The sequence below is a fragment of the Salvelinus namaycush genome, chromosome 24, assembly GCF_016432855.1.
Source record: "Salvelinus namaycush isolate Seneca chromosome 24, SaNama_1.0, whole genome shotgun sequence".
NCBI lineage: Eukaryota > Metazoa > Chordata > Actinopteri > Salmoniformes > Salmonidae > Salvelinus > Salvelinus namaycush.
The window spans coordinates 32422755-32442444 of record NC_052330.1 but is presented as its reverse complement, the minus strand read 5'-3'; the positions used below and the strand labels follow the sequence as shown (position 1 = coordinate 32442444).

At 46.5% G+C, this 19690-nt stretch overlaps 1 protein-coding gene across 1 annotated transcript in view; it reads left to right on the top strand.

Annotated features, from left to right (window-relative positions):
- The first annotated feature begins 17805 nt into the window (after positions 1–17805).
- The window catches only part of LOC120019396 (ryanodine receptor 3-like), a 146764-nt gene continuing 144879 nt past the window's right edge, over positions 17806–19690 (top strand). Inside the window, exon 1 of the mRNA XM_038962685.1 lies at positions 17806–17931. Coding sequence (XP_038818613.1) covers positions 17806–17931 — 126 coding nt within the window. The remainder of the gene's footprint in view (positions 17932–19690) is intronic.

The following is a 19690-nucleotide window of genomic DNA, read 5'->3' as shown; positions in this document are numbered from 1 at the left end:
TCCAGGAGAGGCTCAGAGTCACCATCTGTCCTAGGGGCTCAGAGTCCTCACTGTCTTCCACTAGGGGCTCAGAGTCACCATCTGTACTCCACTAGGGGCTCAGAGTCCTCACTGTCCTCCACTAGGGGCTCAGAGTCCTCACTGTCCTCCACTAGGGGCTCAGAGTCACCATCTGTACTCCACTAGGGGCTCAGAGTGCTCACTGTCCTCCACTAGGGGCTCAGAGTCATCACTGTTCTCCACTAGGGGCTCAGATTCCTCACTGTCCTCCACTAGGGGCTCAGAATCATCACTGTCCTCCACTAGGGAATCAGAATCATCACTGTCCTCACTAGGAGCTCAGAGTCATCACTGTCCTCACTAGGAGCTCAGAGTCCTCACTGTCCTCACTAGGGGCCAGAGTCATCACTGTCCTCCACTAGGGGCTCAGAGTCCTCACTGTCCTCCACTAGGGGGTCAGAGTCCTCACTGTCCTCCACTAGGGGCTCAGAGTCCTCACTGTTCTCCACTAGGGGCTCAGAGTCTTCACTGTTCTCCACTAGGGGCTCAGAGTCATCACTGTTCTCCACTAGGGGCTCAGAGTCATCACTGTTCTCCACTAGGGGCTCAGAGTCATCACTGTCCTAGGGGTTTAGAGTCATCACTGTTCTCCACTAGGGGCTCAGAGTCATCACTGTCCTAGGGGTTTAGAGTCCTCACTGTTCTCCACTAGGGGCTCAGAGTCCTCACTGTTCTCCACTAGGGGCTCAGAGTCATCACTGTCCTAGGGGTTTAGAGTCCTCACTGTTCTCCACTAGGGGCTCAGAGTCCTCACTGTTCTCCACTAGGGGCTCAGAGTCATCACTGTTCTAGGGGCTCAGAGTCATCACTGTCCTAGGGGCTCAGAGTCCTCACTGTTCTCCACTAGGGGCTCAGAGTCCTCACTGTTCTCCGCTAGGGGCTCAGAGTCCTCACTGTCCTAGGGGCTCAGAGTCATCACTGTTCTCCACTAGGGGCTCAGAGTCCTCACTGTCCTCCACTAGGGGCTCAGAGTCCTCACTGCTCTCCACTAGGGGCTCAGAGTCATCACTGTCCTCCACTAGGGGTTCAGAGTCATCATTGTCCTCCACTAGGGGCTCAGAGTCATCACTGTCCTCCACTAGGGGCTCAGAGTCATCACTGTCCTCCACTAGGGGCTCAGAGTCATCAGTGCTGAAGGACAGGGTGTCTGCTGCTCTGGTGCCTATATTACTAATATTTACTTACTTTACTTTGATTTTGGTCTGGCAGTGTTTCCCTATACCGCTACTTAGGCAGGGTGGGATCTCTTGCTGAGCTCTGTTGCAACCTTCCTAAAATACTTTTGTTTGGTTACATTTGAATAGTTATTCTTTATTTTAGCCCTGGATGCTTCTCTGGAGCTCTACCCTAGGAAAGATCAAATCGAGCTCTATCCTAGGAAAGATAATCTAGAGCTCTACCTTAGGAAAAATATGAGTAACCTGTATGGTTGCTGCTGTATTACAAAGAACATGGGTGAAGTAAATTGTTATTAAACTGTGCCCGTCTTGAATCAGGCTATGGGAAGTCGGTCCATCACTCACTCAAGGACCCTGACGGCAGTTTGTTTGCCAAACCCTGTCATGTTTGTTGCATTATGTCTGTAGCTTTGAACCAATGTTGACAAGCTCATGAAGCTTCTATGAATTCTGAAAGATGTGGGCCAAGGCTGTTTGTCAACACTGCATTGACTGGGTAGAGAGAGAGATGATTTTAAATGATCTCCTTTTTACCTATTAATATATTTTAGAGGTTACCCTGACCTATTAATACAGAGGTTACCCTGATATATTAATACAGTCTAGAGGTTACCCTGATCTATTACTACAGAGGTTACCCTGATCTATTACTACAGAGGTTACCCTGACCTATTACTACAGAGGTTACCCTGACCTATTACTACAGAGGTTACCCTGACCTATTAATACAGTCTAGAGGTTACCCTGACCTATTACTACAGAGGTTACCCTGACCTATTAATACAGTCTAGAGGTTACCCTGATCTATTAATACAGTCTAGACTCTAGAGGTTACCCTGACCTATTAATACAGTCTAGAGGTTACCCTGATCTATTACTGCAGTCTAGAGGTTACCCTGACCTATTAATACAGTCTATAAGTTACCCTGACCTATTACTACAGTCTAGAGGTTACCCTGGCCTATTACTACAGTCTAGAAGTTACCCTGACCTATTAATACAGTCTAGAAGTTACCCTGATCTATTACTACAGTCTAGAAGTTACCCTGACCTATTACTACAGTCTAGAAGTTACCCTGACCTATTAATACAGTCTAGAAGTTACCCTGACCTATTACTACAGTCTAGAAGTTACCCTGACCTATTAATACAGAGGTCACCCTGACCTATTACTACAGTCTAGAGGTTACCCTGACCTATTACTACAGTCTAGAGGTTACCCTGACCTATTAATACAGAGGTCACCCTGATCTATTAATACAGTCTATAGGCTACCCTGACCTATTACTGCAGTCTAGAGGTTACCCTGACCTATTACTACAGAGGTCACCCTGACCTATTAATACAGTCTATAGGTTACCCTGGTTAGGTCACATGTTCTGTAAAAAATTAAATTACCTTTTGTATTAGAACAAAATCTCATACCTGCTTATACCACGTTATAAAGCATTATACCTGCTTATAGCAAGTTATAAAGCATTATACCTGCTTATAGCAAGTTATAAAGCATTATACCTGCTTATACCAAGTTATAAAGCATTATACCTGCTTATACCACGTTATAAAGCATTATACCTGCTTATACCACGTTATAAAGCATTATACCTGCTTATACCACGTTATAAAGCATTATACCTGCTTATAGCAAGTTATAAAGCATTATACCTGCTTATACCAAGTTATAAAGCATTATACCTGCTTGTACCAAGTTATAAAGCATTATACCTGCTTATACCAAGTTATAAAGCATTATTCCTGCTTATACCAAGTTATAAAGCATTATACCTGCTTATACCAAGTTATAAAGCATTATACCTGCTTATACCAAGTTATAAAGCATTATACCTGCTTATAGCAATCTATAAAGATTCGAACTGCAGGCACAAATTTTACCGAAAGTTGTTGTTGCGATATGTTCTATTTGAGGCCCTGAGCTTTGCCTCTCTGTCTAGTGCTTTTTCTTCTCGATTAGCCCCAAGGAGATCCATCCGTGTGGGCATTGTGATTGAGAGCTTCATCTTACCACGTGGGTGTTGGTTTGCTTAGAGTAGATCTCATCTTGAATTAGCTACAGTATCACAGTAAGTACAACGGCGTGAGACGTGAGGTTACTCTCAAGATAAATAATTGCCTTCATTAATCAATGGAGAGGACTGAAATAGTATCTGTACTGCTGAGATTTGGGTTTGTTTGGGCCTGGGGAGGATACCAGCTTCATTACCATTTAAAGGCTGCCTTGAACGTTTCATAGTATGCACAAAGGCTTATCATTTTTTAATGAGAAGTATTTTACTGTTACCTTTGACTTGGCCTGTATTATTTTAATTGTTTTAGTTGAACCGTTATTTGCTTGCATCAACTGAATACTGAAGAGGGAAATGTTAGGAATCATTGGATAAGCAATCAAGGCCAATTTTTGTGTCAGAAGTTACACCCTCCACCTCAGAAGTTTAAGGAAATGTTTTTTGAAATGTTTATTGTTGAATAAATATTCTATCTAGCCAATAAGTTCTGAGCCAAGTCTGTTGCAATAGTCAAGAACATGGATAATGTTGTCAGAGAACTCCTGCTGGTCTGTGTCTCGTCTCAGATCTTGACTGCAGAAGAACAACATTGTCTATTTCCATAGCTCACCCATCCGTGACATTGAGTTGCAGCCTGGAACAGATCAGGGAGGACGTTTTAGAGTCGATTGATGTGGAAACAGTTTCAATCACTCTTAGCAAGTTCTAGCAGTGAAAATCACTGTCAACATATATTTTCCCTCAGATCCAGTCCAGATTCATAACTAATCTATCATATCAGAAACAATATCAAGTACTGACTTGTCAGACATCTATTACCAAATATATGTTTTGCTCTGATTCATTGTACAAATGTGGGAACTTAATTTGACCACCCTGTTGTTGTAGGACAGAAAATGCAAACTTTTAGTGTTTCCAGAGTTTAAGAAGGCTTATAAAGTTTGTAACTTCCACTTAAAAATGTCAGACTTGCTTTAACTAAAACATGTATTATAATTCACACAATAATTCACATTTCCTGTTGCTGCAGGATAATTTTCCTGCTAAGAGGAACTGGTCAGATTAAGATCCTAGAAATAATAAAGTCAATTGTCTTGAATGGGAGGAATCACTCAGAACGGTCTGGAACCTGATTTTAAATTCAGTCTGTGAAGCTTCACACAACGTATATTTAAATATAGAATGACCTGGTGCTGCTCTACTGAAGTCTAACACTGATCTACTGTACCTGGGTCAGTCGTCTGTAAGCTTACACGTTAGAGTGTGGAGAGCTTAAGGCCTCTATTGAATCCGCATCGTTGAAGTTCAAATTAAATCAAATCACATTTTATTTGTCACATGCGCCGAATACAACAGGTGTAGTAGACCTTACAGTGAAATGCTTACTTACAAGCCCTTAACCAACAATGCAGTTTTAAGGCAATACCTAAAAAAAAAAGTAAGAGATAAGAATAACAAATAATTGTGGGGCTATATACAGGGTGTTACGGTACAGAGTCAATGTGGAGGCTATATACAGGGTGTTACGGTACAGAGTCAATGTGGAGGCTATATACAGGGTGTTACGGTACAGAGTCAATGTGGAGGCTATATACAGGGTGTTACGGTACAGAGTCAATGTGGAGGCTATATACAGGGGGTACCGGTACAGGGTCAATGTGGAGGCTATATACAGGGTGTTACGGTACAGAGTCAATGTGGAGGCTATATACAGGGGGTACCGGTACAGGGTCAATGTGGAGGCTATATACAGGGTGTTACGGTACAGAGTCAATGTGGAGGCTATATACAGGGGGTACCGGTACAGGGTCAATGTGGAGGCTATATACAGGGTGTTACGGTACAGAGTCAATGTGGAGGTTATATACAGGGGGTACCGGTACAGGGTCAATGTGGAGGCTATATACAGGGTGTTACGGTACAGAGTCAATGTGGAGGCTATATACAGGGGGTACTGGTACAGGGTCAATGTGGAGGCTATATACAGGGTGTTACGGTACAGAGTCAATGTGGAGGCTATATACAGGGGGTACCGGTACAGGGTCAATGTGGAGGCTATATACAGGGTGTTACGGTACAGAGTCAATGTGGAGGCTATATACAGGGGGTACCGGTACAGGGTCAATGTGGAGGCTATATACAGGGTGTTACGGTACAGAGTCAATGTGGAGGCTATATACAGGGGGTACTGGTACAGAGTCAATGTGGAGCCTACATACAGGGGGTACTGGTACAGAGTCAATGTGTCAATGTGCCGGGGGACCATTGTCAAGGTAATTTAGGTAATTATGTACATGTAGGTAGTTGTTAAAGTGACTATGCATAGATAATAACTGAGTAGCAGCAGCGTAGGGGTGGGTGGGGTGCAATGCAAATAGTCTGGGTAGCCATTTTATTAGCTGTTCAGGAGTCTTATGGTTATGGGGTAGAAGCTGTTTAGAAGCCACTTGGACCTAGACTTGGCGCTCCGGTACCGCTTGCCGTGCGGTAGCAGAGAGAACAGTCTATGACTAGGGTGGCTGGAGTCTTTGACAATTTTTAGGGCCTTCCTCTGACACCGCCTGGTATAGAGGTCCTGGATGGCAGGAAGCTTGGCCCCAGTGATGTACTGGGCCGTACGCACCACCCTCTGTAATGCCTTGCGGTCAGAGGCCGAGCAGTTGCAATACCAGGCAGTGATGCAACCAGTCAGGATGCTCTCGATGGTGCCGCTGTAAAACCTTTTGAGGATGCCAAATCTTTTATCGTGGTTTTATCGTGCCCTCTTCACGACTGTCTTCAGCTTCACAATGTGATGGAAATTTAAAGGCAATGTTCCCGCTTTAGCGGAGACTGCATTCACGGTAAACACTGCATATGTCGGGTCAATCGGAAATTACTTTTACATTTCTATGGCAGAATCTGTAACGCTTCAGCTTTACTGATTGAAAAGAGCTCTAACTTGGCCTGAAATGGCTGACTGGCTGACTTCACTCCTAAAGTACCTGAACGTGCTTTATCTCTTTCTCTTTCTGTCTCTCTCCTTCTCCCTCTGTCTCTCTCTTTCTGTCTCTCTCCTTCTCCCTCTGTCTCTCCCCCAACAGGACAGGTAGCCTATTCTCATCAGAGAGTTCTTTGAAACCTTGAATAAGGGTTTCAAATTAGGGGAAATTATACTCTCTAATTGTTTTATATTTTTTACATTTTGCCAGGAAATGCAGCTCTGTCTCAGGTTCTGCTTTCGTGCAGTAGTTTCACAGCCTTTCCTCTACAGGCAGACAGGTTTTCTATGTCTCTCTCTCTTTCATCTTCCCCTCTTTCTCTCTCTCCATTTCTCCCCTCACTATCTGTCACTCTCTCTCATCATCTTCCCCCTCATTCTCTCTCTCTCTCCATTTCCCCCCTCACTCTCTGTCTCTCTCTCTCACCAACCCTCTCTCTCTCTCTACCTCCCTTATCACTCTCTTTCATGCTGGACAGACAACTAGGTAGATGACATACAGAGAGTCACCTTAGCCCCCCCAGCCATCCAAATCAAATCACATTTTATTGGTTGTGTGCACAGTTCAGCAGGTGTTATGGCGGGTGCAGCGAAATGCTTATGTTCCTAGCTCTTATCAATCAATGCAGTAAATGTCAACAAGATGTACTACAGCAGTAGATTTTACACCAGATATGTCCGGGTTAAAAGTAGTGCACTATATAGGGAATAGGGTGCCATTTGAGGCCCTTCAGTGTTGCTGATGCAGTGCTCAGCCTTGCATGCCTGGCTTATTTTATTTGGAGTTGCTTCAAGGCAATATGCTGCTTCAAGGCAATATGCTGCTTCAAGGCAATATGCATGCAAAGTAAGCCTGAAAAAAAATCTAATTTGTAATACTGACACCGTATAACTCTTTGGGGCCTTGAACCGTTTCGATATTGGGAGAGAAATGGTTAGACTTTTATTTTTGTAATTCTTTTTGAAAACTCTGTTTATTAAGTTTTACACACACACACACACACACACACACACACACACACACACACAAGACAAGACAAGACAACACAAAGCAATATAAATAATATACTCAACTAGAAAAAAATACAAATAATACATTAAAAAAAATAGCTTTAAAGATACCATACTTTAGACAAGTTAAACACACCAGGCAGAAGGCTACAAAGGTTAAAGGGCAATCTATAGTACAGGGACAGAGCAAACACCTCACCATTGTTCCTGTAAACAGTCAAGGGATAGGGGTGGAGAAATGCAACCACTCACAGACAGTCATGGCCACAGACCGACCATCCACTGTGTCACGTTCTGACCATAGTTCTGTTGTATTTTCTTTGTTTTAGTGTGGTCAGGGCGTGAGTTGGGTGGGTTATCTATGTTTTGTGTTTCTATGTTGGGTTTGTCGTTTGGCCTGATATGGTTCTCAATCAGAGGCAGGTGTTTGTCATTGTCTCTGATTGGGAACCATATTTAGGTAGCCTGTTTTGTCTTTTGGTTTGTGGGTGTTTGTCTTCCGTGTCAGTGTTTGTCGCCACACGGTACTGTTTCGTTTGTTCATTGTTTATTGTTTTTGTTTAGTGTTCTGAGTTTGAATTAAACGTCATCATGAACACTTACCACGCTGCGCTTTGGTCCAATCCTTCTACCACCACAGACGATCGTTACACACTGGGCCAAAAATAAAAAGTTTACAATGCTTTAAATTAAAAAATGAATAACAATCATTTTATGTAGGCGTGAACAAAATTTTAAAATAAAAATAACTGGGAAAAACAAGCTCACATTTTAGTCTCTGACCGGGCAAGATGAACAAGGCATCCGCAGGTCACAATCAATAAGCACATCAACCTTAATGCCCCCCCCCCCCCCGCCCCCCCCCGCCCGCCCCAGAAAAAACACTAAGAAATGCTCATCCAACCCCTAAGTCACAGGGGGGTCAAATTGTCACGTTCCTGACCTATTGTTCCTTTTTCTTTTATTTATTTAGTTGGTCAGGGCGTGAGTTGGGGTGGGTTGTCTATGTGTGTTTTTCTATGTTGGGGTTTTGTGTTCGGCCTGGTATGATTCTCAATCAGAGGCAGCTGTAGATCGTTTGTCCCTGATTGAGAATCATACTAAGGCAGCCGGGGTTTCACGTGTGTTTTGGGGGTGGTTGTATCGCGTGTCTGTGTTAGCACCACACGGGACTGTTTGCGGTTTGTCACGTTTGTTGGTTTTGTATGTTAAGTGTTCAGTCTGTTCTCATTAAAATATCATGGACACTAACCACTCTGCATATTGGTCTGATCCTTCTCGCCTCTCCTCCTCGTCCGAGGAGGAGGATTACGACGATCGTTACACAAATACAGACTTATTTTGGTTTTAATAGGAATGCCATCAGAGGATGGACTGTTTAAAGTAAGACCGGAATGGAGCCCAAGCCTCATTAAACAGTTTGGGGTTCCCACGTGAATTGAATTGAATTTTTTCTAGTTTCAGATAGCACAACACATCTCTCACCCAATATTTATAAGATGGGGGAGCTGCCATCTTCCAGTTTTGTAGTATTAGCCGTCTTGCTAAAATAGTTGTATAAGCAACAGTGTCCAACTGGATTCTTGACATGGGGGCATGTCACGCACTGACCATAGTTTGCTTTGTATGTTTATATGTTTTGTTTGGTCAGGGTGTGATCTGAGTGGGCATTCTATGTTGTATGTCTAGTTTGTCTGTTTCTGTGTTTGGCCTGATATGGTTCTCAATCAGAGGCAGGTGTTAGTCGTTGTCTCTGATTGGGAACCATATTTAGGTAGCCTGTTTTGTCATTGTGGGTTGTGGGTGATTGTCTATGTGTTAGTTGCCTGTGTCTGCACTGTTATATATAGCGTCATGTTCGTTTTGTTGTTTTGTATTAGTTTGGTTAGTGCTTCTTCTTTAATAAATAGAAGAATGTATTCACTTCACGCTGCGCCTTGGTCCTCCTCTCTTCCACATAACGACGAACGTAACAGGGCACCTATGGGCAGTACTCCAAAAAGGGCTGTAAGGGGAGACGGATCTATAACAGTGTCATATATATCAGAGAAACATTTAAATATTAATTCCCAGAAACCTGACAGTTTATGACAGCCCCGAAACATACGCAACGGTGTGGCTGGTTCCGTTTAACATCTGACACATGTTGGATCAAAATCAGAGAATATTCTTCCCAGTTTGGCCCCGGACCAGTGGATACGGTGAACCACCTTGAATTGAATGAGGCTGTATCTAGTGCTAAAAGAGGACGAATGCACCCTGTGCAGCACAGATTCCCAGGTGTCTTCCCCAAGTTCCTCCCCCAAATCCTTTTCCCATCGAGTCTTTAAAGGCACCAAAGAAGGGTTCTGTAAGTCATGAATGATTGCATATACATCTGAAATTGCGCCCCTAGGAAGCTTGTTCAGCTCCAAGATGCTCTCTATAGCTGTATTCGCAGGCCTATGGGGAAATTCAGGTGTGTTAGCTCTGACAAAGTTCCTAGTCTGGAGATAGCGGAAAAAGTGGGATTGGGGGAGGTTGAACCTTTCCTGTAGCTGAGCAAAAGAGGCAAATGTATCATCAAAGAATAATTGGGCTAGTGAGGAGAGGCCTAGTGAGTGCCAGATGCCAAAAGCCCCATCATTCAAAGATGGAGGAAATAAAATGTTCTGATTGATTGGGCCTGATAGAGAAAAGCCTCGGAGGCTAAAGGCTAAATGGAACTGATTCCAAATTTTAAGAGACTGTTTTACAATTGGGTTGACACACCAGACTTTTATTTTTATTATGACTTTTTTCACTATATGCCTTCCTTCTCTCTCTTTCTCTTTCTCTTTCTCTTTCTCTTTCTCTCTCTCTCTCTCTCTCTCTCTCTCTCTCTCTCTCTCTCTCTCTCTCTCTCTCTCTCTCTCTCTAAATAACATAAATATGGGTTGTATTTACAATGGTCTTCACTGGTTGCCCTTTTCTTGTGGCAACAGGTCACACATCTTGCTGCTGAGATTGCACACTGTGGTATTTCAGCCAGTAGATATGGGAGTTTATCAAAATTGGGTTTGTTTTCGAATTCTTTGTGGATCTGTGTAATTCGAGGGAAATATGTGTCTCTTTATTGCTCTCTCTGTTCTTTGTCTGAACCTGTGTTGTTGAATGTATGCCGGTTGCGGTGGGGAGTAGACCTACGACTTCACTCTCTAGTTGAGTGGCAGTAATAGCATAATGTCAAATGCATTTTTAATAGCAAGACAGTCTCAAAGTGCTATTCCTGGAGGTGAGGCCTATTTTTACTCAACAGTGTGTCTGTGAGAGACAGGTACTGTACTCTGTGAAGTACTATTATGTGATTACGTACTTAATGGCACCCTATTCACTATATAGTGCACTACTTTTGACCAGAGCCCTATGGGTAGTGGTCAAAAGTAGTGCACTTAATAGGAAAAGGGGTGCCATTCGGGACACTGCCTGTGTGTCTCTGAGAGGCAGGTACTGTACTCTGCTGTGGAGAACTATACTACTCATAGGTTGCACCTCCGTCACTCGGTCGCGTCATGCCGTTCTCAAGCTGCCGTCCGCCATAGCGATGCCCAAAAGTCGTGATAAACCCAGTCATTCTGAGGCTAATGACGGTTTTGTCTAAATTACACAATAGTGGCCTGGAAATAGGATGACATTGCTAAAGTAGGCAAATATTTTGTAAGAAACAACTTTGCTATCATGTCGTCAAATTTATTTTAGACAGATGGCAATGTTGTCATTAGCTAGCAAAGATCCTAAAAAATAGCTAGCAATGCTAACGTTAGCTAGCTAAAATCCATTGGTCTCTCCTCAATCTTAGCTAGTCAGCTAACGTTATTTTGCATCTAAGGTCAATCTGGCGACATCAAAATGAAGACGAGCATTTCCTTATTTGTCTCCTTTAGCAATGTCATTGTATTTCCAAGCCACTGTAATGAACCTTTGCTAAATGCAACCCATGAATACTGTGCTTAACCCTACACCTCCACAACATGAACGGACTGTTTGACCGAGTAGTTGGCAAGACAATCCGTGAACGGTGAACATCGTTGTGTTAGCAGTGTAGCACTCACTCAGGACTGCTTTGGGATCATTTTTAGTCTTGTTAATCCAAATTTCAAGTAACATTAATGGTGTGTGTATTTAGTGCAACCTTTCTGGACTCCCCATCCCGGATCCGGGATATTTGTCATCAAAAACCCTGACTAGCATAGCGTAGCCTAGCGCGAACGGTATATAATAAAATATAATTTCATGAAATCACAAGTGCAATATTGCAAAACACAGTTTAGCCTTTTGTTAATCCATCTGTCGTCTCAGATTTTGAAATTATGCTTTACAGCGCAAGCAATACTTGCATTTGTGTAAATGTATCGATCGCTCGACAAAACAATAAGAACAGCTAGCGTCAGGTAACTTGGTCACAAAAATCAGAAAAGCAATCAAATGAATCGTTTACCTTTGATGGTCTTCGGATGGTTTCACTCACGAGACTCCCAGTTAGACAGCAAATGTTCCTTTTGTTCCATAAAGATATTTTTTATATCCAAATACCTCCGTTTGTTTGCTGCGTCATGCCCAGGAATCCACCGGAAAAAGCGTTTGCGAAAAACATTCCAAATTATATCCATAATGTCCACATAAACATGTCAAACGTTGTTTTTGATCCAACTTCAGGGTGTTTTTCAAATATCTATTCGATAATAAATCAACCGGGACAGTTGGCTTTTCACTAGGACCGAGAGAAACAATGGCTGCCTTTCACTTTTGCGCAAAAATCACTCGGAGAGGCCCCACCTATCCACTTACGCAATGTGTCCTTTCACGCTCATTCTTCAAAATAAAAGCCTTAAACTATGTCTAAAGGCTGTTGACACCTTAGGGAAGACATAGAAAAAGAAGTCCTATTGATATCACTTTATATGGGCAATAGGAATGCATTGGAACAGAGAGGTCTCAAAAACAGGGCCACTTCTTGGTTGGATTTTTCTCAGGTTTTTGCCTGCAATATCAGTTCTGTTTAACTCACAGACAAAATGTTTACAGTTCTGGAAACTTCAGAGTGTTTTCTATCCTAATCTGACTATTATCTGCATATTCTAGTTTCGGGGGCTGAGAAATAGGCAGTTTCAAATGGGTACGCCTTTTTAGCCAAAAGTGAAAACTGCGCCCCCTAGTTAGAAGAAGTTTTAAGATCGAAAATCTGTCAACAGTGAAACAGCGTTAAAATGACAGCTATGAACATTTCAGAAGCTTTATTATTTTACCATAGCAACAATTTATAATTTTCTGGAGCCAAGAGAATCCCAATACCACGGGAACCTGCAGAGACTCAACTAGCAGGAATTGGATCATCTCTCACTGTGGTTCCCTGACACTCGTAGGTTGATGGGGGTGGTATGGTGGGTGACCCGGCCTATAGAGCACCCGTCCAGCGCTCTAACATCCATGGTAATGGAGATGTGTTGAGTGGGGATGCCCAGCTCGGACGGCAAGGTAACGTCCATAAGACTCACATCGGCCCCCGAGTCGATGAGTACCTGGAGAGACTTGGACTGGTCGCCCCACAGCAGGGTGGCATGGAGAGGGGAGCGAGTAAGGGGAGAATAACAGTTATCTTTAAAACCCACCAGAGTACTCACTCCAACGAATGAGCTAGGTCTCTTGAAGGGACAGGTAGACACAAAATGACCGGCATTACCGCAATACAGACAACTCTGGGTGTCAACTCTGCGTACGCATTCGGAGACAGCCTAGCACTGCCAAGCTGCATCAGCTCGGGAAGAGGTGAATCGGCAGTTTCCGAGGCACCTGGAGGGACTCGGGTAAGCTCGGATCCTCTCGGGGACATAGACGCCGGGCACTTCCGGAGTTCATCAGATGCAAGGTGGGATCCTTGAGTGAGCAATTGGTACCACAATCAGACCTCTTCTCCCTCCTACGTTCCCGTAGCGGACCATCGATCCGGATTGTTAAAGCGATGAGAGAGTCAAGATCCGTCGGCTGCCAGCTCGCCCTTTACTTCCTCCGATAATCCGTGCAGGAACGTGTCGAACAGTGCTTCCGGGTTCCAAGCATCCTCCGCTGCTAGCATGTGGAAATCCACCGCATCTGCTACACTGAGGGAGTCCTGCCGAAGCTGGAGTAACTTCCAGGCAGCCTCGAAAACATTTTTCACCTCCACCACAAATCCCTCCAGACTGAAGCATACGACCGACTGTTGTTCCCAAACGGCCGTAGCCCAGGCGAGGGCCCTCCCGGACATCAGTGTGATGAGGTACGCTAGCTTAGAGCGGTCCGAGGGGAAGGAGGAAGGATGCAGCTCCATGACGAAGGAACTCTGAGCGAGAAATGCCCAACAGTTGCACGACTCTCCATCAAAGCGCTCCGGGGGAGGTAAGCGAGGTTCCCGGGAAACCGGGGTGACAGCGCTGCTACCAGCCGGGTTACTGAGGGGCTGGGAGGTTACTATCGTGGTAGGCTGCCTAGTAGACAAACCACGGAATTTCTGCTGCAAAGTGTCCAATGCTTGGTCGTGACGTTCGGCCACAGCCTGGAACCCTTCCATCAGATCGCAAAGCTACTCCTCATGCCTACCAATGGTGGCTCCTTGGGAGGAGATGGTGTAGCGGAGCTGGTCCAAGTCTGCTGGGTCAGTCAAGGCCAGTTCGCACTATCACGTTTCAGGTAAGACCCAAATGCAGACTGTGTCGAAGTAACAAGGTTTATAACAGCAACGGGGGAAGGCAAATGACAGGTCAAGGCAGGCAGGGGTAGATTATCCAGAGTCTGGAGCAAAGGTACAGGACGGCTGGCAGGCTCAGGGCAGGCAGAAAGGACAAACGAGAGACAGGAACAGAGGGAAAAATGCTGGTATGTTTGACGAAACAAAACGAACTGGCAACAGACAAACAGAGAACACAGGTATAAATACACAGGGGATAATAATGAAGATTGGCGACACCTGGAGGGGGGTGGAGACAATAACAAAGACAGGTGAAACAGATCAGGTCGTGACACTGTGGAGGCTTTCACTGGAATAAAAGTAGTCAACAACAACGTAAGTGATTTCTATGGTCAGTGAGCAGAAAGCATTTTGGAATTGTAAACAAACTGAGCATTCTAGTTATTGTTTCAAGATCAAAGTTCAAAGTTCTAAGTCGATTGGCCTAATAAATAGATAGGTGTAACGTCCTGACCAGAGTTCGTATGTGTTTTGCTTGTTTAGTGTTAGTCAGGACGTGAGCTGGGTGGGAATTCTATGTTGTGTGTCTAGTTTGTCTGTTTCTATGTTGGGTTAAATGTGTTGCCTGATATGGTTCTCAATTAGAGGCAGGTGTTTGACGTTTCCTCTGATTGAGAACCATATTAAGGTAGGCTGTTCTCACTGTTTGTTTGTGGGTGATTGTTCCTGTGTCAGTGTTGGTGCTACACGGGACTGTGACGGTTAGTGTGTTTTGTCATTTTGTATAGTGTCTTGTTTTGTTTGATTAAATTCATTATGTCTAATTACCACGCTGCACATTGGTCCTCTGATCCTTCTCGCCTCTCCTCGTCTGAGGAGGAGGACGACGTAGACTGCCGTTACAGAATCACCCACCAAACAAGGATCAAGCAGCGTGGCAACGGGCAGCAGCGACAGCAGCAGCGGTACCAGGAGGAATGGTCATGGGAGCAAATATTGAACGGAGAAGGACCCTGGGCTAAGGTTGGAGAGAATCGCCGCTCTCGGGAGGAGATGGAGGAAGCGAAAGCCCAGGATCGGTGGTATGAGGAGGCAGCACGGAAGCGTGGCTGGAAGCCCGTGAAGAAACCCAAAAAATTTCTTGGGGGGGGGGGGGGGGGGGGGCTAAAGGGTAGTGTGGCGAGGGCAGGTAGGAAGCCTGTGCCCACTTCCCATGCTTACCGTGGAGAGCGGGAGTACGGGCAGACACCGTGTTATGCGGAAGAGCGCACGGTGTCTCCTGTACGGGTGCATAGCCCGGTGCGGGTTATTCCACCTCCCCGCACTGGGCGGGCTAGATTGAGCATTGAGCCAAGTGCCATGAAGCCGGCTCTACATATCTGGCCTCCAGTACGTCTCCTCGGGCCGGTGTACATGGCACCAGCCTTACGTATGGTGTCCCCGGTTCGCCAACACAGCCCAGTGCGGGTTATTCCACCTCCCCGCACTGGACGGGCTACGGGGAACATTCAACCAGGTAAGGTTGGGCAGGCTCGGTGCTCAAGGGTGCCAGTACGCCTGCACGGTCCGGTATATCCGGCACCACCTTCCCGCCCCAGCCCAGTACCACCAGTGCCTACACCACGCACCAGGCTTCTAGTGCGTCTCCAGAGCCCTGTTCCTCCTCCCCGCACTCTCCCTGTGGTGCGTGTCTCCAGCCCAGTGCCTCCAGTTCCGGCACCACGCATCAAGCCTCCTGTGCGTCTCCAGAGCCCTGTACGCACTGTTCCTTCTCCCCGCACTCGCCCTGAGGTGCGTGCCCTCAGCCCGGTACCACCAGTGCCGGTACCACGCACCAGGCCTATAGTGCGCTTTGAGAGTCCAGTGTGCCCTGTTCCTGCTCCCCGCACTAGCCTTGAGGTGCGTGTCTCCAGTCCGGTACCACCAGTTCCGGCACCACGCACCAGGCCTACTGTGCGCCTCAGCAGGTCAGAGTCGGCCGTCTGCCCAACGCCGCCTGCACTGCTCGTCTGCCCAGCGCCGTCTGAGCTGCCTGCCTGCCCAGCGCCGTCTGAGCCATCCGTCTGCCCAGCGCCGTCTGAGCCATCCGTCTGCCCAGCGCCGTCTGAGCCATCCGTCTGCCCAGCGCCGTCTGAGCCATCCGTCTGCCCAGCGCCGTCTGAGCCATCCGTCTGCCCAGCGCCGTCTGAGCCATCCGTCTGCCCAGCGCCATCTGAGCCATCCGTCTGCCCAGCGCCATCTGAGCCATCCGTCTGCCCAGCGCCATCTGAGCCATCCGTCTGCCCAGCGCCATCTGAGCCGCCCGTCTGTCCCGAGCCATTAGAGCCGCCCGTCTGTCCCGAGCCATTAGAGCCGTCTGTCAGTCAGGAGCTGCCAGAGCCGCCAGCCAGTCAGGAGCTGCCAGAGCCGCCAGCCAGTCAGGAGCTGCCAGAGCCGCCAGCCAGTCAGGAGCTGCCAGAGCCGCTAGCCAGTCAGGAGCTGCCAGAGCCGCCAGCCAGTCAGGAGCTGCCAGAGCCGCCAGCCAGTCAGGAGCTGCCAGAGCCGCCAGCCAGTCAGGAGCTGCCAGAGCTGCCAGCCAGTCAGGAGCTGCCAGAGCCGCCAGCCAGTCAGGAGCTGCAAGAGCCGCCAGCCAGTCATGAGCCGCCAGCCAGTCATGAGCTGCCTGCCAGTCATGAGCTGCCCTCCAGTCATGAGCTGCCCTCCAGTCATGAGCTGCCCTACAGTCATGAGCTGCCCTACAGTCATGAGCTGCCACTCAGTCATGAGCTGCCACTCAGTCCGGAGCTGCCACTCAGTCCGGAGCTGCCACTCAGTCCGGAGCTGCCACTCAGTCCGGAGCTGCCACTCAGTCCGGAGCTGCCATTCAGTCCGGAGCTGCCATTCAGTCCGGAGCTGCCATTCGTCCTGAGCTACCTCTCTGTCCTGAGCTACCTCTCTGTCCTGAGCTACCTCTCTGTCCTGAGCTACCTCTCTGTCCTGAGCTACCTCCTTAATCATGTGGGGGCCTTGGGGAGGATTCTTAGGCCAAGGTCGTGGGCGAGGGTCGCCACTCAAAGGACGCTAAGGAGGGGGACAAAGACAGTGGTGGAGTGGTGTCCTCGTCCACCGCCGGAGCCGCCACCACGGACAGATGCCCACCCAGACCCTCCCCTTGAGTTTTAGGGGTGCGTTCGGAGTCCGCACCTCAGGGGGGGGGTACTGTAACGTCCTGACCAGAGTTCGTATGTGTTTTGCTTGTTTAGTGTTGGTCAGGACGTGAGCTGGGTGGGAATTCTATGTTGTGTGTCTAGTTTGTCTGTTTCTATGTTGGGTTAAATGTGTTGCCTGATATGGTTCTCAATTAGAGGCAGGTGTTTGACGTTTCCTCTGATTGAGAACCATATTAAGGTAGGCTGTTCTCACTGTTTGTTTGTGGGTGATTGTTCCTGTGTCAGTGTTGGTGCTACACGGGACTGTGACGGTTAGTGTGTTTTGTCATTTTGTATAGTGTCTTGTTTTGTTTGATTAAATTCATTATGTCTAATTACCACGCTGCACATTGGTCCTCTGATCCTTCTCGCCTCTCCTCGTCTGAGGAGGAGGACGACGTAGACTGCCGTTACAATAGGAACTTCTTGTCAAGCTCTCCCTAAAAACATCCAAGTCTAGCTGGTATCCTTTCCATTTGCAAATATTCCTTTCCTTGTTTCCCTCCATTTTGTGCCTACTGAAAGCCTTCCACCAATGATACATTTATGATAAATTAAAGGCCACACTGGTGTTCCTGTGACTCTCTGCCTATATACCACAGAGACAGAGCCAGCCCGCTCAATCTTAATTTATTTTCACACTACATACATTAGTAAGTAATGACCACATTCAGTTAATTCAATGTTTGTCCTGGAGCCTTTCTCCAGGGTGTGCCCAGGGTGTGTCCAGGGTGTGTCCAGGGTGTGTCCAGGGTGTGTCCAGGGTGTGTCCAGGGTGTGTTCAGGGTGTGTCCAGGGTGTGTCCAGGGTGTGCCCAATGCCCACTGCTTTTTACCCCACATTCTTTTCAGATTAGTCATGTTATCTTTCAGATGAATGCAACATTTGGCTACACAATGTTGTTTTGTTGTCATTGCTGCAACAATGTTATCTTTCTGTTGATCCTGGTGTTCTTGTCTTAGCTAGAAACATCGAACTCCATCAGCACTTATCGCCTTGTCTGACATTTATGAGAAATATGACTCCCAACCCCCTCTGTCTATTAGTAGGTCTACTCTACACACTGGCTGGTTGGGACAAGGCTTTAAACTCTACAGTATTCACCTCATTCCTTCCATTCAGCATCTAGTAGTCTACTTCCCTGCGTCTTCTCTGCCCTCCAACTGATCATGTGCACAGCATGCGTGTCACAAAGTACTGGATTTTAGTATATTCACCTTTTCTCAAGTTCAGGTTGGTGGCAGCAGAAGGGGAGTGGTGACAGTTTGTTTGGCTCACCGGGAGCATCAGGGATCTCAGGTTACTGCCCTGTGGATTCATCAGGCCACACAAACACCTGCTCCTGTCCTTTAAGACCAGCTGTAGACAGCCTGCTACTGTCCTTTAAGACCAGCTGTAGACAGCCTGCTGCTGCATAGAAAAGAAAAGAAGGAGAGAGAGAGAGAAGGAGAGAGAGAGACAGGGAGAGAGAGAGAAAGAGACAGGGAGAGAAAGGAAAATAGAAAGGGAGAGAGAGAGAGAGATGGGAAAAGAGAAAGGGAGAGAAAGAGAGAGAGACAGGGAGAGAGCGAGCGAGAGGGAGAGAGACAGGGAGAAAGAGAGACAGGGAGAGAGAGAGAGAGAGAGAGAGACAGAGAGAGAAAGAGAGAGAGAGAGAGAGAGAGAGAGAGAGAGAGAGAGAGAGAGGGACTTGAATGGGCCGTCGAGACAATTGGTAGAGCATGGCGATTGCAATGCCAGAATAGTGGGTTTGATTCCTGGGACCACCCATATGTAAAATGTATGCACATATGACTGACTGTAAGTTGCTTTGGATAAAAGTGTCTGCTAAATGGCATTTATTACTATTATATTAAGACTGGGACTCTGTTGTGACTACTGCCAGGTTTAAGTGACATGTGGTGTGAAAGGGGTAAGGGGGGCGGGGGACAAGGTCGAGCTGCTGCTCAATCACTCAGACAGTAGACCTCCAGAGCCATATAGATCAGAGGTGTCAAACATACTGGGCCCAATCTGGCCCACGAGGGTGTCCAATCTGGCCCGCGGGTAGTTTGAGTAAGAAAATAGAGAGAGAGATATTTTACCGTGAGGAAATATAACAAATGTTAGTGCGGCCCACCGGACCTCGTTGAAACCCGAATGCTAAATTAGTTTGACACCCCTGCTATAGATAGTCTGTGACACTGCTCTTTAGCTGTCTAGCAGATAGTTGCAGCAGACCTGGGTGCAAATACTATTTGAAATAATTTTAAATGCATTTTCCGGGCTTGATTGATCTTGCCTGGTGCAATGGAGCAAATAGAAAAGCTGCAAAAGTGTAAACCCCACCCATCTGCCACTCCCAGGCAGGCTAAAGCAAACGCTCAATTTTTGCAACCTAGTTGGATTTTGCAACCTGGTCTACAGCCTTCTTTCACTGTGCTGTCCATGCCAAGTTTTGATTCCAACGGTTCATTACTGTAGAAACTGTCGTCTTGGTCATCAAACAGTTACAAGATAATCACACTACTAAATCACTACTAAAGTAGGAGTCAACAGTTGAGTCAAACTTTTATGAAAGTATAGCC